Source organism: Delphinapterus leucas, chromosome 10 (assembly GCF_059928025.1).
Source record: "Delphinapterus leucas isolate spDelLeu-1000000601 "Yukka" chromosome 10, BTC_Dleu_Yukka2, whole genome shotgun sequence".
Classification (NCBI taxonomy): domain Eukaryota; kingdom Metazoa; phylum Chordata; class Mammalia; order Artiodactyla; family Monodontidae; genus Delphinapterus; species Delphinapterus leucas.
The window spans coordinates 73,424,245-73,446,964 of NC_143138.1; the positions used below are offsets into that span (position 1 = coordinate 73,424,245).

Below are 22,720 nucleotides of genomic sequence, written 5' to 3' on the forward strand. Positions count from 1 at the left end.
TTCTATTCTTCACTTAGAAAACGAAGTCCTGAAAAGCACCCCTCCAACTGAGGAGTTGCTGAACTCACTGGTTTCTGGGACACTCACTGGTTTCATGGCTCCTCCTATGCGAATGCCATGTAGTAAGCCACAAACTGCTCTCCTCCCATTTTAAAATTATCAAGGGCACAGATGATTTTATTCTTTACATCTGCCAATCAAACCAAGACTGCAAAGCTATAGATAAACAGAAGACACTTTCCTGTATCAAAAATATTACTTGAGGGGCTTCCCTGGTGGCCCAGTGGTTAAGAATCCACCTGCCAATGCAGGGGACACAGGTTCGAGCCCTGGTCCGGGAAGATCTCACATGCCGCGGAGCACCTAAGCCTATGCGCCACAACTACTGAGCCTGCGCTCCACAGCCCATGAGCCACAACTACTGAGCCCGTGTGCCACAACTACTGAAGCCCATGCGCCTAGAGCCCATGCTCTGCAACGAGAGAAGCCATGACAATGAGAAGCTCACGCGCTGCAATGAAGAGTAGCCCCCACTCGCCATGACTAGAGAAAGCCCACGCGCAGCAACAAAGACCCAACACAGCCAAAAATAAAAACAAATAAATTTATTTTTAAAAAATTACTTGAGATTTGAGGGAAAAAAAGCTTAAATATTTCTTCTAAAGGGAAAAGACAACTTCAGACTATTTTTTAAAATTAATTTATTTATTTGGTTGCGTCAGGTCTTAGTTCTGGCAGGTGGGCTCCTTAGTTGTGGCAGGCGGGTTCCTTAGTTGCAGCTCATGGGCTCCTTAGTTGCAGCTCACCAGCTCCTTAGTTGCAGCATGAGAACTCTTAGTTTTGGCATGCACGTGGGATCTAGTTCCTGGACCAGGGATAGAGCCTGGGCCCCCTGCATTGGGAACACAGAGTCTTAACCACTGCACCACCAGGGAAGACCCTTGATCAGTTTTGTTTTTGTTTTTTTAATAAATTTATTGATTTATTTATGGCTGCGTTGGGTCTTCGTTGCTGCACGTGAGCTTTCTCTAGTTGCAGCAAGCGGGAGCTGCTCTTCATTGCGGTGCACAGGCTTCTCATTGCGGTGGCTTGTCTTTGCTGCACAGCATGGGCTCTAGGCGCATAGGCTTTAGTAGTTATGGCACATGGGCTCAGTAGTTGTGGCTCCTGGGCTCAGTAGTTGTGGCTCATGGGCTCTAGAGTGCAGGTTCAGTATTTGTGACGCATGGGCTTAGTTGCTCCACAGCATGTGAGATCTTCCTGGATCAGGGCTCAAACCCGTGTCTCCTGCACTGGCAGGTAGATTCTTAACCACTGCGCCACCAGGGAAGTCCCAGAGTATTTTTATATTAGCGGAAAACAGCTATAGGCCAGTTCAGAGTAAGACTAAAATAAAACATGAGACCTTAAGAGCTAGCTCCATCCTTGGCCTTCAGCTCTATGTAGTCACCCTCTCTGTGATTAGAGTTGGAAACGCTGAGAAGCAGGAGTTTAGACCAGGGACTACACTTCTCAAAGTGTAGTCCATAGAGTGATGCGAGTCCACAAACTCTTGTTACAATACATGACAAAATAAATACCCAAACTGAGAATACACATTTAGAAACCCTTATAGCGATTTGATATTGCCATGACAAATTTGGACTTTTATTTTGTATTCTTTGGTTTTTCTCCCTTTCATTTTTCTAATAATTCATGTATACAGCATTTTATAAAAGCACCGGTCCACAACAGATTGGAAATTCTTAAAACACCCAAATGGCCCTTCAACACAGATGAGTGTGAGAAGCACTCCTTTCACCACCGGGAAGTGTAAAGTACATGACGACGTCCCAGTTGTTTACATAGAAAAAAATCTGTTGAGACAAATATTATCTGCACATCTAATCCATCCAGAACAAGGATTGATATTTCCCTCGGATTCATCATCACTTGAAACTCTCTCTACTCATGCTAAGTTTTCTCTCTGGCCTTGTTTAGATCATAGTGATTACAGTCCTTGGGTACCCATCACAGCTTAAGACTCAGGAATGCATATATCCAGATGATATTAATGGTAAATAACGAGAAAAATATCTGACAAATATTTATGAGAGAAAACATTCTTTAAACTTAGGCTCCTAAAGATAAAAGCCATTCAAATGGAACAAAAAGCTGAAAGCTAAAAACAAACAAAACAAAACTTTTTTCTAAAGTCACAGTATCTAAGTTGTGTGTGGGTGGTGGGTGGAGGAAGTGGAGGACTGGCAAATCCTCCCATTGGGAATCCCAAAAGTATTCTTCTTTATCTGTATAATTTACCATAGAGTCTAAATGCTGTTTTACTTTTTTTAAGTGTGCACCGTGGAAACAAAAGCTAGGTTATGATTCTTTCCTAAAGACTGCTCTACTGCACCTTCTGTAACAATAAAGCTATCTTGGGAAAAATTAAATCCATTTCAAAGTTGGCATAGTACTAATTCCAACTTCCATTTAATGAACACATAAATGAAACAAACTATTTGGATAATCACAATTGAGAACAGTGATCTCAAATATATATAAATGCATAGTCTCTTGCTGTCTAGATTAATATTCTTCTGTTAAGATGGCAAGGTGTCTATTTTTAAGATCTTTTGTTGACTTTACTTCTAAGTACCAACCATACTTTGAATAAAATGAACCACACTTCCTTTGATATGCAGCTTATAAAAAAGGCATTACAAAACATCTGTAGGTCATTCAAATGCCTAAAATACTGAACAAATTGGTTTTTTTTTTTTTTTTTTGGCCCCACGGAGTCCTAACCCCTAGACTGCCAGGGAATTCCCTGAACAAATGCTCATTTACACAGATTTACACTTGAGTTTAACTTCCAATAAGAAAGTGACTCATACAGAGACTAACTGCAAAACTAGAAATAAAAAAGACTATCAGACATCATACAATTAACTTCTTAGTCTTTTTTTTTTTTTAACTTCTTAGTCTTGATGCTCATGTAGAGAGGTGAAAGGGAGAGAGCCATGAAAACCAGCCATGACCTGAAGAAGAAGAGCATGCAGTATAATCACATGAAGTCAGTTTATCCTGTAATCCACACAACTCACCTGACCTTGAGTCATGGAAGTCCAATCCAATACTCACTACAATCAGAACTACATGTGTGCACTTTGTAAGGCAAATGTTATCCGAAATAAGGGGAGATCCTATAAGACCGCTGTATCATTATCTCGTTAACAGGCAAAACATGTGAAAAGATTCCAATGATTCCAGGTCAAAACAAAAGCTGTCCTGGGATCGCTCAAAGCCATCCTTTTAACTTTTTTTTTTTTAAACATATTTCATGAAAGCTGAGTTCCAAAACTATAGGAAAAAATTCTGGAAGCATTTATAAGGAAAAGAGAAAATGCTTTAAAAAGCTAAAATGTCAAGTCTCCCAAGTCAGATTGTCTAAACTAAATTAACAGTATATTAGAAGTAACCACAAAAGGAAAGGGAACTGTAGTGCCTTTGCTTCATGGGATTCTAAGTGTGTGGTCTAAGAAGTTAAGTGTTCTGGTCACTGCAAGCCTGAAAAATTATTTTCAAAGTGAAACACAAAAGGTAACCTGAAAGATATCAACTTATAGGACCACACAAAGGAAGAACTTGAAGGAGACCAGCAAAACCAAGCTTAATAATAATAGCAAACACTTATAAAGTACTTTCTATACCCAAGCACTATTTCAAATGCTTTATATATACTAACTCACATAAACTATTGCAAATAATTGATGGCCATGCTTTATAACCATGTTTACCCTGATTTTTTTTAAATCCCTGCTTTTACAGAGTTCTTGGCAAGCTCCCAAATCCTAAACTAAAAGAACACTGCTTAATATAAATCCTCAAACATACCAGCGTTGATGATTTTCAATCTCTTCATTATTTCAACAGTTTATGGCTCCATGATGTTTTACCTCATTACAAGATAACAGTTATTTTCAAAGTTGAACCAACGAAAATAAGTAAGACACGACTAGGATCATAAAAGTAGGAATCAAAATCACTAATCTGTTAGGATGAAATTGAGTTTGCGTTCTACTATGTTATTTCAATTAATTTTCATATATTAAGAGTATAATCAGTATTCTCAGTATAAAATTCAACAGAAACACCACATGAAAAATAGTTACCTGAATTTGAATCTGGAAAAGACAAATAGCAAATATTGGTTTTCTGAAAAAGAAAACAAAAACTATATATGCTGACATATATACACCAATGAAAACAAACAGAAATAAAACAGTAAACTATATAGAGCAATATTTTTACTTACTTCTTTATCAGTAAGTTTGGAATGTTGAGGATAAATTACCTGGGAGAAGAAGAGTTAAATTTTGTTAGACAAATATATGGAGTATATATTGTAAACATTAGCAGGTACTTCTAAAATACTAGTCGGCTATGATCAAATTGGTTTAAGAAACAGTTCACAAATTTAACAATGAAACACAGGAGAAGCTGGGAGAATTGAGGAGGATTTACATTTGGCAAAAAAAAGTTTTGACTCAAAGTTATCTCTAAAAATTGGTGAAATTTTGAGTTATCAAGAATAATTTGAGACTTCCTTGGTGGCGCAGTGCTTAGGACTCTGCGCTCCCAAGGGGGCCCAGGTTCGATCCCTAGTCAGGGAACTAGATCCCACAGGCATGCTGCAACTAAGAGTTTGCATGCCACAACTAGGGAGTCCGTGAGCCGCAACTAAGGAGCCTGCGTGCCTCAACTAGGAAGCCCATGTGCTGCAACTAGGGAGCCGGTGAGCCACAACTAAGGAGCCCTCGAGCTGCAACTAAAGGAGCCTGCCTGCCACAAGTAAGGAACCATGTGCTGCAACTAAGACCCAGCGCAACCAAATAAATAAATAAATAAATATTTTTAAAAAAAGAATAATTTACCAATTGAATTGCTAATAACTCAAAGGTTTTTGAGTCTTTTCTTTGGAAGCCTAAAACCTAAAGAGAACTTGATCTATAAGCTTGTAGCTACTTCAAGAAATAATAATTTTCAATTGATTCCAAGAAGTAATACAAATTACTAACTACTTATTAAAAGAAAAATGAAAAGGAAAAAACGATCATCTGCAATTTAAGAAATCTCAAAGGCCATCTTCCCACCATAAAGCCTATCCTGTTTTCCTCCAATCCTTTTAAATAGTCATAGCACTTCCCTAGATAGGTCAATTTAGTGCCTGCAGTGACCCAGCCACCTTCTGAGGGAAATTCCTGCCCCACAGCCCCACGAAGGAAGCAAGACTAGGCCAGCACAGCTCCCGTCAGAACAAGTACTAGTAAACACCAGACCCAAGGGCACCCACTCTACAGGCCAATCAACCAAGTGCCCAGATGGGGCTGGGTATGAAAATTCTGCCCAAGAGAATACCAGTGCTCAAGTGGGCCAGTACAGATTCTCTCGGGAATGTGAAGAAGAGATGGGATTCGGAGCAGCAGGTTAGCTAGTGGCTGGTAACCAAAAAGAGAGGAAACAACACAAAGTGTAGCGGAACTGCATTAATACTAGGTTGCTCTTCCAGTTCTGGAAGAATCCATGAGTTCTTCTATTCCCCAGAGTTGCCCAGGTGCCTGAAAATCTTACATTTCCAGAAATAACATACAGTAATAGCACATTATAAACTGTATTAAGGTGGTTTCACATATTTATTTCATTTATTTAGTTCTCACAGTAATAGACAAGGCTAGTAATGGTATCCCCACTTTACATATAAGAAAACTAAGGTAAGAAAAAAGATGGGGAGAATTCACATTACTGACCATCTTCTAGAGTTTTTAATTTTCACAACTCTGTCAATTCTTCACATCTTTACAGAAGAGGGGACAAGTTCACAGTAGTTAAATAACTCTCCCAAAATTTAGCATCTAGTAAGTGCCACAACCAGGACTTGAACTTAGGTCTGCCTGATTCCAAAGTACACAAGCCACCATTCCTCACTCCACCCATAGTAGCAATCATTAACTCACAAACACAGCCCTCTTCCTCCCCTAGCCAGGATGTGGCATATAATCCTTCTCAATTCAGGAGTATAAGGAGGGTCTACAGAGCTGGCATTGTTACATGAAAACCACCCAGCATTCCTGGAATAGAAAATGACACCAAAGCCAATATTCGCTCTACTTTGCTTTGTATCCCATGTTCTGACCGACCTGACTTAACCTCTGTCTCCACAATTCATGAAGGCAAGAACCTGGTCTGTTTTGTTCAACAGTCTATCTTCACACCTAGAACAGTTTCTGGTGCATAGTAGACACTAAAAAAATATTCCTTCAATCAGTGGATATACTCTCAGACTAGCTCTGTTAAACAACTCAGTATTTAGTAATATGTAATTCTTCTTTAAGTGTACATAGATCTTCCTTGCTTCACCTTGAGACCATTTTACTTTGTTACCTTTAAAGGAGAAATGGCAAAGATGCTGCGTGCCGCAACTAAGACCCAGCACAGCCAAGTAAATAAATAAATAAATAAATATGTAATAAATAAATAAAAATAAAGGAGAAATGGCAAACTTATAACCTATTTGGCCATATTCATGAAAATCTCTTTACATCTAAGTTAACCTGGAGTTTGCTGGTCTAAAACATATTGAGAAGTTTAGTGGCCTGTAACAGCTTAATCTTAGACTCTAAATTCACTTTTATGTGAATGCCCTTCAAATTTTTATTTCCTCAAATTAAAATACCAACTCAAAAGCAAATATACAAAATTCCATTTTTTATTACATAAAGATATCAACCATGGTTCATCTGGACATTGGTTTCCTAAGGTTTAAAATATTAGCAAGACAGTATAGAAGAAAAATGTTGGTATGTTTTACCCATATATATGAGTACCTTAAATATATATATATAACATGTGTGTGTATATATATGTGTGTATATGCATGTATTTAAGGGGCTTATATATGCTCAATATATTTAAGTAAGTTAAAAGGATATAAAAACTACAGAACCTATCAAATCTGTCTTTCAGGGAATTCCCTGGTGGCCCAGTGGTTTGGACTCCACACTTCCAATGCAGGGGGCCCGGGTTAGATCCCTGGACAGGGAACTAGGATCCCACAGCCGCACAGCGCAGCCCCAAAAAAACCCCACAAAAAAACAGTCTGCCTTTTAAAAACTCTGACTGTGGGACTTCCCTGGTGGCACAAGAATCCACTTGCCAATGCAGGGGACACAGGTTCAATCCCTGATCCGGGAAGACTCCACATGCCACGGAGCAACAAAGCCCATGCACCACAACTACTGATTCTGCGCTCTAGAGCCCGTGAGCCACAACTACTGAGTCCACGCGCCACAACTACTGAAGCCCATGCGCTCTAGGGCCCACACGCCGCAACTACTAAGCCCACGAGCTGCAACTACTGAAGCCACACGCCTACAGCCCGTGCTCTGCAACAAGAGAAGCCACCGCAATGAGAAGCCCACACACCACAACGAAGAGTAGCCCCTGCTCACCACAACTAGAGAAAAGCCCGTGCGCAGCAATGAAGACCCAACGCAGCCAAAAATAAAATTTAAATTTAAAAAAAAAAAGTAAAGTAAAAACTCTGATTGTACTAGACTGTCAAATAGTATCTAGAATTTCATTTTAATGTACTCTGTTAGAACTACTCAGTGTTTTATTTTGGAACAAATATGATATTCAAAAAGAAACAATGCATATTTATATGCTACAGCTACTGAAATGGCCACACTGTACCTAAGATCAGAAAAATCAGAAAAATTCAGGGACTTCCCTGGTGGTCCAGTGGTTAAGACTCCATGCTTCCACTGCAGGGGCACAGGTTCGATCCCTGGTTAGGGAACTAAGATCCTGATTGCTGCACAGGCAAAAGAAAAAAATAAACAAGTGAAAATAGATTTTTAAAAAATAAAAAAGAAAAATTCATACTTAACTTTAAAAACATCAACTCCCTATTTAAAAAACAAAAGAAAGAAAAGTAACCACTACCAAGTATCTAGAACTGCGCAAATTGCCACAGTTACTAGAATTATTACCTGTGTACATACTTTATGTTGTTAAAAAAAAAGTTTAAATATAAGTTTGGGCAATCACTGTTAGTTTAGTTTTAGTCAGTTAGCTCCTGATAGCTATATGGGAAATAATCAACTGTGGATTAGCTCCAGTACCTGGAGATGCCTCTCACTTGAAGCTTCCTCTCTCCATAGCTCAAGTAAAGGCATCTCTATTCCCCCAACCACTGGCATTCTGGGTGGCATTAAAGGGGGACAGAGAGCATCAACTAATGTCACTCTGGTTTTGTTACCTATGTTAAGATCTCCCATGTTACAGCAAATAAGGGAGAGGAGAAAAGTGAGTTTTATTTGATATAATTATTAAGGCTTAAAAATGATGACATATTTCACATCATGTTACAATAGAAAAAATGTGTCTCAGAAAAATATTAATATATATACTGGAAAAGAGTATTACAAAATGGTTTAAATGGGTCTATTCAAAGGTACATTTCTCTGCATACATCTACATCTCTCTAGCATTCCCAACTCAGTATGAAAATAATCATGGTCCCAGGAGGAGGAAAATTAGAAATACCAGCTAACTTACTGCCAGTATCATTTGGACATGGGAAAAATTCATGCCTGCCATGCACCCAAGTTGTGTGTGAATGGGTGTCTACCTGATGCCATGTGACTGGGTATCTGTCTCTACTGCATGACCCTGCCTGGTGTCCCAGGCCTGACAGAGACTACATTTCCCAAGAAACCTTGCCTTGATCTCCTACAGAAACATTAACTTACAAACAAACATCATCATAACCTTGGGGACTTCCCTGTTGGTGCGGTGGTTAAGAATCTGCCTGCCAATGCAGGGGACGTGGGTTCGAGCCCTGGTCAAGGAAGATCCAACATGCTGCGGAGCAACTAATCCCGTGAGCCACAACTACTGGGCCTGCGTGCCACAACTACTGAAGCCCACGCACTTGGAGAGCCCGTGCTCCACAGCAAGAGAAGCCCGCGCAACGAAGAGTAGCCCCTGCTCACCGCAACTAGAGAAAGCCTGCACACAGCAACAAAGACCCAATGCAGCCAAAAATAAATAAGTATTTAAAAATAAAAATAATAAAAATGAAACTGAAATACTGTATTAAAAAAAAGAATTCCAACTAATAAATGCAGAAGGAATACGGAAAATAGCAAATCACTATTAGAACACCAGAGTAATAACAGTTACTACAGGAAAGATCCACTTTTGGATGCTGAAATTAGCAAGCAAATTTGAGAAACAAGATACTGCACAGTCTCAAAGTATCTCCCACAAAAAAAATATTTACTAATTATGAAGAGAGAAACAGTAAATTCACAGTGGATAAATCTGGCAGACATCATTTTAACCAAGTGATCAAGGTTAAAATCACCAATAATAAGACATTTTAACACCATGTACTCTTTGATATGATGCACCAAGAAGGGCACATCTATTCTTCCCTATAATGCATAACCCCAGACTAATCATAGGAACACACCAGAAAAACCCAAATTGAGAGACATACTACAAAATATCTGACCAATATTCTTCCAAAGTGTCAAAGTCATGAAATATAAGAAAAGACTGAGGAACTTCCACAGATTTTGGAGAGGGAGTTATGACACCTGTATGCAATGCAGGAACCTGGATTGGATCCTGAAAAAAAAGGACATTAACAGAAAAACTAGTGAAATTGAATAAACTCTGTTGCTCAGTACACAGTATCATGCCAATGTTATATTCTTAGATTTGATAATTGTACTATGTTTATATAAAATGTTAACATTAAAGGAAGCTGAATGAATTACTTTCATAACTCTAAAATTATCTCAAAATAAGGTTTTTAAAAAAGTAACACCTCTACTTCACATCATATTCAAAAAGTAACCCAAAGTGGATCAAAGACCTAAGTGTAAAAGCTAAAACTATAAAACTCTTAGAAGAAAATATAGGAATAAATCTTTATGACTCTGAATTAGACAATGGTTTCTAAGCTATGATACCAAAAACACAAGCAACCATAAATAAATTGGACTTCATCAAAATTTAAAGCTTCTGCACTTCTAAGAACACTACCAAGAAAGTGAAGACGAACTGCAGAATGGGAGAAAGTATCTGCAAATCATATATCTGATAAGGGTCTAGAGTACAGGATCTATAAAGAACTCTTATAATTCAACAATAAAAAGTCAAATGACCCAATGTTTAAATGGGCAAAGGATCTGATTTGAAATTTCTCCAAAAAAGATATACAAGAGGTCAATAAGCACATGAAAAGACACTCTATGTCATTAGTTATTAGGGAAAAACAAATAAAATTACAGTAAGATACCACCTCATACCTCTAGGATGGCTGTAATCAAAAGGACAAAGTGGTAGCAAGGATATGGAGAAATTAGGAGCCTCATACATTACTGATGAAAATGTGAAAATGAAGTCACATTGGAAAACCATTTAGTAGCTTCTCATAAAATTAAACATGGAAGACTTCCCTGGTGGCAAAGTGGTTAAGAATCCGCCTGCCAATGCAGGGGACACGGGTTCGATCCCTGGTCCAGGAAGGTCCCACATACTACGGAACAACTAAGCCCGTGTGCCATAACTACTGACCCTGCTTTCTAGAGCCCATGCACCACAACTACTGAGCCCCCATGCTGCAACTACTGAAGCCTGCGAGCCTAGAGCCCGTGCTGCACAATAAGAGAAGCCACCGCAATAAGAAGCCCACGCACCACAATGAAGGGTATCCCCGGCTCGCCGCAACTAGAGAAAGCCTGTGCACAGCAACAACGACCCAAAGCAGCCAAAAAACTTAAACATGGAGTTACCATATGATCCAGCAATTTCACTCTTAGGTATACATCCAAGAGAAGTGAAAAGCATACATCCACACAAAAACCTGTACACGAACGTTCATAACAGCATTATTCATCATAGCCAAAAAGTGGAAACAATCCAAATTTCCATCAAATGATGAATGGATAAACAAAATGTGATATATCTGGACTTCCCTGGTGGCGCAATGGTTAAGAATGCGCCTGCTGAAGTAGGGGACACGGGTTCGAACCCTGGTCTGGGAAGATCCCACATGCTGCGGAGCAACTAAGCCCGTGCACCACAACTACTGAGCCCACATGCCACAACTACTGAAGCCCACCCACCTAGAGCCTGTGCTCCACAAGAGAAGCCACCGCAATGAGAAGCCCGCGCACCGCAACAAAGAGTAGCCCCCACTCACCGCAACTAGAGAAAGCCCGCGCAAAGCAACAAAGACCCAACACAGCTAAAAATAAATAAATAAATAAACTTATTAAAAAAAGTGATGTATCCATATAATGATATAAAACTCAACCATATAAAGGAATGAAGTACCAATACATACTACAACATGGATGAATCTTAAAAACATACTAAGTGAAAGAAGCCAGACACAAAAGGCCACGTGTCGTATGATTCCATTCATATGAAATATACAGAAAAGGAGAATCCATAGAGACAAAGTAGATAAGTGGTTGCCAGGAGCTGGAGGGGAAAGGAGAATGGGTCATGACTGAAAGAGAATGTAAGGGAAATTTGGGGGCAGTAATAATATTGCTTCTTGATCTCTAGGGTCGTGACATGGTATACTCACTTTTTGAAAATTCACCAAAATACAGATTTAGGATTTGTGCACTTTTCTACATGTGTGTTACACTTCAATGAGAATGTTACTTACTTTAAAAAGTGGAAAAAATGGCCTGAAATCACAGTATCCTCAAGTCTAAGATTCCCACTTTCTCAAGATTGAAGTTAAATTACTCTACTAGAAAACTTGATCAGTTTGAAAATGGAATGGATGGTAAAGCATTTCTCAAAAAAAAGTAAAGTTTAGGTACAGTTTTCCATGTTTCACATCATTCATCACAGTAAGTACAAAAACATAAAGTACTTGTGAAAGAACTAACTAGACAGAACTAACTAACTAGAACGTCCCAGATTATCTCCAGATTATATAATTTCATAACTGAATCAGAGATTAGTAACACCAAGGAAGCTTTTGTAGAATCTGGGAGCCTAAGAAGCTCAAGAGGTCACTAAGGTTTTAAACCTCAAATCATAGAACTACATCAAGCTACCATGAAGTGCTACTATTTCACAAGGAAATTTAAAGGCCATTATTAGTACCCTGCAAATCCTATCCTATCATTCACTGTTGAATGGTCTACCTTCCATGCTAGACTGCAAACTCAATAAGGAAGGGATAATCAAGGCTTTACCTCCAGAACATACCATTGTCTGGATATGGTAGTTGTCCAGTAAATATCTGAATAGATGGCTCATTGAGACAGTATAGCAGCATGCAATTATACACACCCATTTCAATTAAAACAGTGAACATGCTGAGGATCAAATACTGAGGCTATGGGTCACCCAGAAGAGAGGAAGAAACACGAAAACCTTTCACACAACTGCCTTTACCCTTCTCAGAAAAATAAACAGAAACTTTGCTAAGATAAAGAAAACTGTGCTGACTACTCCAGGTTCCACCCTGTTAGGGGATAAGGGGTAATAAATAGGCAGTGACTCAACAAAAAACAGAAGTGGGAAAAAAAGGGGAGTCAATTCTGCTACCTGCTCTTTTAAAAACGGCATAGGTTTGCCTTCACCCCAAAGCAGGGATTTATCTTCAATTTGTTAGAAAAAAAGTAGGGGGGGATCAGTAATGAAATGATTATAAATTGTCCTGCTTTTTATAGATAATTTAACTGGCCTGAAATTCTTTTCACCAAAGAGGTGAAATACAAACTATGTACATATACACATATGTATGTACACATATATGTACATACAAATAGGCTATGTCATAGATTATCAGCAAAGTGAAACCTAATAAACTTGATTCCCAGAAAGTGCTTTAAGTACTTGTGACTGACACAAGCTTAGCTTGGATGATTCACATCCAAAGCCGTGTGTTTTTATAAATAAATTTAAGGCAAAATAATAGGAGTGAGGGCATAGCCAAGATAGGCCCACACTGATTATTGAATGTGCAAGGCCACTAATTATAAAAAAGGGGCTAGAGACTTCCCTGGTGACGCAGTGGTTAAGAATCCACCTGTCGGGCTTCACTGGTGGTGCAGTGGTTGAGAGTCCGCCTGCCGATGCAGGGGACACGGGATCGTGCCCCGGTCTGGGAAGATACCACATGCCGCGGAGCGGCTGGACCCGTAAGCCATGGTCGCTGAGCCTGCGTGTCCGGAGGCTGTGCTCCGCAACGGGATAGGCCACAACAGTAAGAGGCCTGCGTACAGCAAAAAAAAAAAAAAAAAGAAAGAAAGAATCCACCTGTCAATTCAGGGGACACGGGTTCGATCCCTGGTCCAGTAAGCTTTCACATGCCACGGAGCAATTAAGCCTGTGCGCCACAACTACTGAGCCTGTGCTCGAGAGCCCACGTGCCACAACTACTGAGCCCGCGTGTCACAACTACTGAAGCCCGAACTCCTAGAGCCAGTGCTCTGCAACAAGAGAAGCCACTGCAATGAGAAGCCCGCGCACCGCAACAAAGAGTAGCCCCCGCTCGCCGCAACTAGAGAAAGCCCGCGTGCAGCAACGAAGACCCAATGCAGCCAAAAAAAAAAAAAAAAAAAAAAATTTAAAAAATTTTTAAAAAGGGTAGCTAACATATTGGGTATGCATTAAATGACAGAAATTAATTTTTACATGCTTTATCTCACTTAGTACCTCCAACAACGCTCAGGATATTATTTTGCCATTTTATAATTGAGGAAAATGAGACACAGAGACTGAAGAAACTGGTCAAAACTCGGACAATTAGCATATGTTCAACACCCCAAAGCTTGTACTCTTTTCACTAGATTGATACTGTCCAAAAAGTTGATAGGTCATAGCCTTCAACAGGGGGAAAGCCACCAATGATTTCTCGATTCTTATAAAATTCGGGTGGGGGCTGGAGAGGTTCAAGAGGTAATCTCAAATTACAGATGTGTCACCTCCCATGATGTTCTGTGAGTTCCGTAAATTCACATGATTTAAAGGCCCTCAAAAAATGAAGACCATCTCTAAGGAAGTGTGTACAGGTGGCAAACAACTCTTCACACTATGAAGAAAAAAAGAAACTACTAAATATCCAAATTAGAGAAAATGGTTAAATAAATTATGGTCCATAAAAAAATATTTATGAGGACTCTTTAACGATATGGCAAATTGTGAGAATGCTTATCAGTAATGGCAGACTCTTACAGCAGACCTATTTGGGGGACTGCTGCCCAGACCATGCTTTCAAGTGTCCCCTCCTTTTGCAGGGGTGAGCCTAAGTGGCCACTACCGTTACTGAAACACTGTCTCCTTACTGCAACTGACTGAACAAAAGGGAGCACCTGACCCATGCTGAACCAATCAGATACTCTAGTATTTGAATTAAGCTTCTGCCTGGTTCCAGAATACAAAAGTAGAAGTTTGGCTAATAACAGTACAGTGGAAACCCGAAGTCAAGTGAAATGGGGGAGCAGAAATTGAGACCCTTGCAGAGGAAATCAGCCTCAGCACAGAGAATAGAACAGACATGCAAAGAGAAGCAAAGACAAAAGACCACACAGCTCCACAGAGACAAAGGCAAAAGCCTGGGGCTTTCCAAATCCCATGAGGTTCAACCCTGCTTCCTGCAACTGGTTCCAAAAGATTCCTTACAATCAATTTCTCTTCACTTAAATTTGAGAGGATTTCTGTTCTTAACAATCAAACTTATCCTTGACAGATACAAAATTATATAAAGAAAAAAAGCATTAACAAAAATGCCAAGTATTAATCTCTTAATATAATTATGAGTGATGTTTTCTAGTGTTTATAATTCCCTTTCTTGCCAAGTTTTCAACAATGAACATATTATTTCTCAATGAGAAAAAAAAAAAACTGGAATGAGGCAATTCTGGATTCAGATAATTAATTAAGGCTTTATTATAAAATCAGGTAATTTCACAGAGCTGGAAGTGACAAAGAGTATATAAAATTCAGAGGATTTCAAACCTTGTTCCAGAAGACCCTTAGTGTCACTGTGGTGATGCCAGAGCCATCTCAGGGGAAAAGAAAGAGGCTGAGCATACCTCCTGTAGTCAACACCTTTTGCAGTCTCTTCCCAGCTCAAAAGACCCCCTTTACTGTCCCCTTGTTCTAGGACAGGGTTCCCAACAGACATTTTATGCAACACAGACCACTCCTCCAACCACTCAGGTTTTCAGCTGATAATAGCAGAGTGAGAATCTGCTCCAAACCAGGCCTGAGTACCTTCCTCCGGTGTTTGGAATGAGAATGACATTCACTCTCTTCGCTGAAGTGGCCGAAAAGGGCAACTTCGCCATAAAGATCACAGAAGCAGAGAAGTTAGTTTAAAGGAGAGCATGAAGCATGAACAAAATCCATAAAACAAGAGCATAAACAAGAGACTTCCCTGGTTCTGGGCTCTAGCCATTTTCTGGAAGTCCCTCTAGATTTGTACCTTGGACATCTTGAAACACCTCTGTGGCCTTACAGCAAATGTGCCTTTTCTCCTTCAGCTATAGCTTAGTTTCTGTTGTCCACAACCAAATATATACACACAGGCCCCATTTCAACCAGATTAGCCACTGAGGTACATCTGATTTTCATCTACCCAGAAAAAAAGTTCCCCTACTTTACAAAGAATACTAATTCGGGCTTCCCTGGTGGCACAGTGGTTGAGAGTCTGCCTGCCAATGCAGGGGGCACGGGTTTGTGCCCCAGCCCGGGAAGATCCCACATGCTGCGGAGCGGCTGGGCCCGTAAGCCACGGCCACTGAGTTTGCGCGTCCAGAGCCTGTGCTCCGCAACGGGAGAGGTCACAGCAGTGAGAGGCCACAGCAGTGAGAGGCCCGCGTACCGCAAAAAAAAAAAAAAGAATACTGATTCTAGTACTTCAACTTCATTTTTCTAGTGAGAAAACTAAGGTCCGAAGGCTTCATCTTCACAAAGCAAAAGTTAGGGGTTCTCTTCATTGAAAATGAAAAAGAGAATTTCAGTGCTTCCCAAATACAGACTTACCTAGGTCTTACTGAGTCCAAGGCACTGTTCCAAATGCTTCATCAGCATTAACTTACCTAACCCTCACAACAGTGCCATGATATAGGCACTGTTATCCTGTCACAGAGGAGTGTGAGGCTCAGATGAGCTAAGTAACGTACCCCAAGTCACACAGATTCAAGCCTAGGCAGTCTAGCTCTAGGGTCTGAGTTCTTGGTCAATATTCTACATTATCTCTTTAGTAGGGATTTAAGCTTAAATAAGTGGCACTGTTTATGCATTTAAAATTTGCAACTGGTACTTTCTATCATGGCAGAGCTGACTTCTTAAGTCTCTCTCAAGCCTAAGACTAAATGACTGCATTTCTGATAACACAACTGAGTTGGAGGATATACTGTCCAAACTTAGTTTTTAACCTATTTAATTAACTTCCCTTCTGAATCCCTATGGTTGTGCATTATAGGAAGTAGGGTGGGGCTATTACGTCATTTCTCCAAAACAATTCTATACTTACCTTCTTGCCCCATTACAGCCACCCCTCCTGTCCATTTTTGGCCTGGATATGGCCATATTACAAAAGTGAAATATATTTTCAACTATTTTGTTATATTAATTATTAATTTGTATTCCTTTTTCTCCATTTTAAAAGTGGCAATATTCTACATTCCTCAGGAAAACAAAACAAAATTAAATTGTGTTGCCTCTCAATGTGTTTATCTTTCTCGGGATCCTTTATTAGGGAATCTTCCCCACCCTCACCCTACACTTTCTAAAATCAGTGATTCTTAACCTGAGGACAATGCAACAGAAACTCCATAAATGACCCCCAGATAGTCAATGGAAGCATATACATGATTTTGTATTACCATTTTCCTTAGGGAGAGAGTTCATGAAGTTCATAACTTAACTGCATTCTGGACCTTTTAAAAATGTGAAGAACCAAAGACCTAAAGAAAACTCTGTGCAATAGCATATACTATGGGAAATGAAATTCAAAATAGTCTCAGTGATTCACATTTTTGTAGCACCTCAATACTTGCTAAGTATTGTTTATTAGGTCAGAAAAAAACATACACGTTATAAAGCATGCCCAAAGGGTCAGAGTCCAAAAGATCTCCATACTTTATTCAAAAATGTAATCGACTACAACAACTCAATCCTATGCTTTCTGATTAAATCGTATTTTGCTATACATATAGCTTCAGGTTAATATGTCAGTGTAAATGATAGATGACATAAATCTCTTCTTCACAGTCTTTGGGAACTGTTGTTTCCAGCTCAAAGTACTGTTCATGTATTCACTCTATCAATTTTTTATTGAACACTGTCACGTGCCAAGCACTGCATTTAGCCCTATCTGCTGGTGTGATTAATTCTTGGCTCTCCTCTAAATTGTAGTCTTACTCTATAAATATAGGTTAGAGTATATCTTTCATATACGTCTGCTCAACAACCAAGATAATGCCTAAATCTTAGTGGAAACTTAAAGTGTATTGAGCTGTGTAATGATAAAACACAGAGAAGACAGGCTGAATACACACTCCACATTAAGAAACACCTCCCTGGCCAATTTTCATAGCCCACTCATGCCACTAAAGTCAGAATGAGATGATTCATTAAAATCTGTCATTGCCACCAAAACAAACAAAAAAATCTTCTAAACATAGGTCCTTCTGACTCTACGTTTTTCTTGGCTACATAAAGACAAGCAATCTCTTATGCTACAAAAGGAACCCTAAATAATGTCAAGATTACAAGGCCTTTCAACAAGGCGCTATAAAAATGGAAAACTTGACAAATTCACAAGCGAACGATTTTCCTTATGTTCATTTTGCTATTAGCTTTCAGGCCGTCTCATAAGCAACATCAAGAAATAACAGAGATGAGGAACAAAAGGAGGAAAAGGAGAAAACCCCTACTGAGACAAGCATTTCGGCTCAGGCTAAGTGGAATGTTCTGAGAGTCGCTGCAAATGACCAAAACAATCCATGAGTCTAAAAAAAGTTGGTTGTGTGAGGTCTGGCTATTATAGTTCACCATATGTCAGGGGCATTGTTTGCTTCTTGAAAAAGTCCCAAACATCCTGCCTGCAGTCTTCTCCGGGTGCCGCTAACCATTCTAGTTATTCCTGTGACACCGGGTTAAAAAAAAAAAAAAAAAGAAAAGAAAAGAAAACAGGGCCATCAACAAGTATTTAGGAGGGGGCTAGAGAGAACTTTTCACCCTTAGCCACAGCCCACGATCCTCCCACGGGAACTGCCTCTGGACCGCAGCCCGGCAGACGGCGGAGCGGCTGCCGGCCACGCCCGGATGCGCAGCGGGCAGGGTCCAGGCCGGTCGGCCCGCGGGCCACAAGCTCTGCTGGGGCTGCCCCAGCGCGGGGACCGGGACGGGGCGCGGGGGCCAGGTGCGGCCGGGCCTCACCTCCACGGCTTGGCCCAGCTCCAGGTCGAAGCCCACCACACACACGCAATGCAGCCAGGCTGAGAAGCCGTCCCAGCGCAGCAGGCCCCGGCTGCGGCCCTCGTCCTCTTCAACGTCCTCTGGCGCGTCTCCCGCCGCCACCACGGCCGGCGCCTCGCGTTCCTCGTCCGCTGCCCCCGCCTGACCCAGCGGCCCGCGGGAGCCGGGCCCCAAGCCTGCCAGGCCCCGCAGAGCCATCCGCCGCCCCCTGGCTGTTTGCGCCGCCTCCACTGCGGACCGCGCCACAGAGCGCGCTCGGCTCCGCGCAGACGCAGCCACAGCTGCCGCAGCCGCGGGGGACGGGCTCGGCCGGGGCGGGGCCGCGGCTCATGTGACCCTGGGAGCCCGGCTCTGCATGGGTCCTCCTGTACCGGCCTCCCGGAGTAAAAGACGCCGCGCAGGCCCTTGACTGGGATTGTGAAGCCTCCTTGCTTTAAAGCTCTTCAAGACTGAAGCAGTGAATCCTGGAATCCTCCTTCGCAGTCCAACGGCCAAGGAATGAATTATTCTTGGAATGACACCGTTCATAATTATAAGGTATTATCAAATTGTTAGAACATAGTGGTAAGGGTGGCTAACATTTATTGAGCACTTACTTTGTTCCAGATGATATGGCAAGAAAGTATTTGCAAATATTACTTCATTGAATCTAGTAGGTAGTCATCATTGTATATTTCTTTTCAGGTAAACTGAGGTTCTGAGAGGTTATGTGACTAGCCAAGCAAGTATTAAAACTCTGATGCAGGCTTACAGTTCACTCAGGCAATCTGTTGACAGAGATCTGTGCCTTCATTCAGCAGCCCCCTCTCCACCGAGCCCCCTCCCACCTTTCTTGGCCTGGTTGCCTGTGACTCACTCAGCACTCATCCATCGCCAGACCTTTCTGGAACACCTCTACAACAACCTGAGGATCACTTTCTCTCAGCAGAGGTCTAGTCTCAGGCAGCTTAGTATTCTTGGAGATCGACGTTGGGCTGGGCACCCAGGAGGCACTTAGTCTATTGAATTGTTACTGATTATGGGTCCAGCGTGGTGCTACAGACTAGGATTTATTTAGCACCTACTGTGCTGAGCATAAACTGCAAAGTGGAAATAAATCAGAAACACACAATAATGCCCCAATAGAAAAGTGAGTAAAAGACAATGAATAATAACTCACAATAAACGTGTTTTTAAAAAACAGCACAGTATTCATGCTTTTACACACATTATCTTACCTAATCCTCCCAACAGCCAAAAAGGTAGGTCCTATTCTTCCCATTTTACAGATAAGGGCCCTGAGGCTCCATGAGATGATGATAATGTCACAGCCAGTAGGTGGCAAAACAAAGACTTAAGCCCACATCTCTCTCACTGAACCTGAGCTCCTAAGCATTTTGCTGCACCACCCAGTCAAATCTACCCTGTCTGACAAGCGTTGTTCTGTCCACATCCATAGGATTTTTATTTGAAGTAAGTGTTAGCATCTCTCTTTTCAAGGAGAGGGTCAAGCATTCTCAGACATCAGTAGTGATGTTTGCAAGAGTTTTTCTTTAGGACATAAGATGAACTAGAGACAGCATTAAAGTTAGGAGGCCAATTCTTTGCCCGAAGCTATCTGCCCTCCTACTCCAGAGAACCACTGTAGTTAGAGAGAAAAAATATATTCTGCATTTAAGTAAGTCTCTAGACCTGCTATTAGGAAAAAACAGTAACAGTTTTTAGTATTGAAAACAGTATTAGAAAGAGCACTAGACAAGTGCTAGTGGATTTGGATTATTAGCACCTGCTCCATCCACAATCATGGTAGGCAAGCTGCTCCAAGACCCCGTTTCTGCATTGGTAAAATAGGAATGATCATTCTGGTCTACTTACATAACTGATTATGGGGAAGAGCCAAGCTATTGCAACGTACACGTTTTACTGGACACTACCTCATTATTAATGATTAATGAGCTTTAAACACCAGTTGTTCCACAGGACTGCTTCTTTGACATGTGGACAGACTGCCATTCCCTGAAATGCTGCTTTATAATTTTGGATTAAGAGTAATCTTTTCAAAATGTAATATCCTGAAAACTATTAAGAGAACCATAAGTTTGATGAGAAAGAAAGCAAACCAGGGCTTTAAAGAATCTTAAAAGAGAAAAAAAAAAGCATTCCATCTGCTTCGAAAATAACAAATAAACACTACTACACAAACCTTTATGCACAAAATTGACAACCACGAGGGAAAAGAGAAAGTTCCTATGACTTTTTTTCCTTCCATCCTAATAACTTTGATATTTGACCTTAGAGTCAATTTTAGCATAGTTTCTATGGTTAATACTTGTATGAGATCTGAGGCAAAAAGGTACTAACACTTCTTTCCTTCTTGAGGTTCTGTCATTAGAACCTTTGAATCTGTAAGGATCTTAGATCAGTTTGTCTCTCCAAACCTCCCATCCTATTCGTGAATCTTCTTGTGTTTGGTCAGCCAGTCACCATTCTAACACCCCTTATTAAGGTAAAGTCACTACCTTGCAAAGCTCCTATTTTCTGGATGTTCGTAAGGGCTAGAAAATTCTTCCTTTTATGGAGACAAGATCAACCGCTTTGTAATGTACACCCATTGGTCTAAGTTGTGCTTGCTGAGATTATACGGAAGAGTTCAACTCTTCTACATGATAGCCCTGCGAGTATTTGGAAGTGGTTATCCCACATCCTTATGCCTCTAATTTCCAGGGTGAACTACCCCAGTTCCTCTAACTGTTCCTCAAAGGATGTAGTTTCTAGGCCATTCATCATCCTGTTGCCCAACTTGGGTGTACTCCAACTTGTCAACATCACTTTTAAAATGCTGTGCCCAGGAGGAAACACCATCCTCCAGGTGTGGTCTGACCACTGCAGAGTGTACTCTGGGACTATTACCTTACTTGTCCCAGCCACAGCCTTCGATTAATGCTGGTTCAGATCACATTGGCTAGTTTTGGCAGCTAGGTCACATCACTGGCTCAGGTTGCTTTTACTGTCAACTAAAGCCCTGGGTCTTTTTTCATGTGAGGAGCACTTAAGTCAGGGTAGGCTGCTATAGCCAAGAGCGTGACTGGATTCACGGCTCTGCTGATCTTCTAATAATACCAGCAATACTGAGAGCAGGATTAAAAACATTCCATACTTCCCTATTCACCTGTAACCAAACTCCTGGCATTTCAGCAATTTTCATAGTTGAAGAAGAAGAAAGATAAAAGGAAAGGGTGAGCTGTAGATAATGGTGTGAATTGCAATGCCAAGGTCTCTGGACTTAGTTTTACCAAAAGGACCTGAAGGGAATCCAGATGTCCTGGATATCTACCTACTTGGGCAGCCAGAGGACTTCCTCTTGCTCCTGAGCTAAATGCTGCTGCAGCTGCTCAGGCAAGAACATAGAATACAGGGGCTCAAGTGCCAATGTGTTATCAATAGAGAACTGAGTTTACTGCCACATGACTCAGAGACAAGATGCTCAAATGCACGTTTTGAAGGGAGGATCCAGGCAAAGAAGACAAAATATACTGTTAGGTGTTTCCTAAATAGTACTTGTGAAAGCTTTAAAAAAAGAAGATGAAGAGCTTTGGTTTTTCATTTTTACATTCCTAATATCTATACATGTGACAGGTACTCAGCAAATATTTACTGAATGAATGAAAACACTAAAAAAATCTTTAATTGCTCTTCTCCTATTTTACAAAAATTTCCTTTCATGGTCAGTTGTATGAACACGTGAAAAGTTAACATAAAAATGTTTCTTAAATGTAGTTCACTCTTAGCTTATGAAAAGTAAACATAGTAACACCTCACTTTATTTGAAGGTTACTTGACCAACGGTTTGACCCAGTTAGTACCAGGAGGTAGCTTTAAAAGGCTCACTACGAAATGCCAAACAGAAAGGATAACCAGTGAAGTTCATGCTCTTTAATCAGAGAGGTGTGAGGCTTTTACTCATAAATTATTTTGACTAAATCTACACATAATTCTAGTAGATGTGCTAGTCTGGTTTTCCAGACTAAGCAGCAAATAAGAGTGAAGAGGCTGCTTGAGGCTGAGGATGAGAAGAGCAGGAAGCAAAAACCTACAGTTAACAGAATGGAAGGAAAAGGAAGAAAGAAGTCAGAAAACAAATTCAGAAAGACACACAGTAAACTATTTATGGTGGTTGCCCCATGGGGAATAGAAACGCTGGGGGAAAGAAGTGCTGATGAAT

The 22,720-nt window shown here is 40.7% G+C and overlaps 1 protein-coding gene across 5 annotated transcripts in view; it reads right to left on the reverse strand.

Annotated features, from left to right (window-relative positions):
* Positions 1–18,747, reverse strand: part of DENND6A (DENN domain containing 6A) — a 53,949-nt gene extending 35,202 nt beyond the window's left edge. For 2 of the 5 annotated variants that reach the window (XM_089918139.1, XM_022572780.3), the window contains exons 1-3: positions 18,481–18,737; positions 4,298–4,336; positions 4,155–4,197 (exon numbers count right to left, since the gene is read on the reverse strand). In XM_089918139.1, the coding sequence (XP_089774265.1) occupies positions 4,155–4,197; positions 4,298–4,336; positions 18,481–18,717 (319 nt within the window). In that variant the 5' untranslated portion in view covers positions 18,718–18,737. Of the gene's footprint in view, positions 1–3,876; positions 4,132–4,154; positions 4,198–4,297; positions 4,337–18,480 lie in introns of those variants that run through there. The other 3 variants (XM_089918142.1, XM_089918140.1, XM_089918141.1) reach the window with 3 other exon arrangements.
* Positions 18,748–22,720: the final 3,973 nt, after the last annotated feature.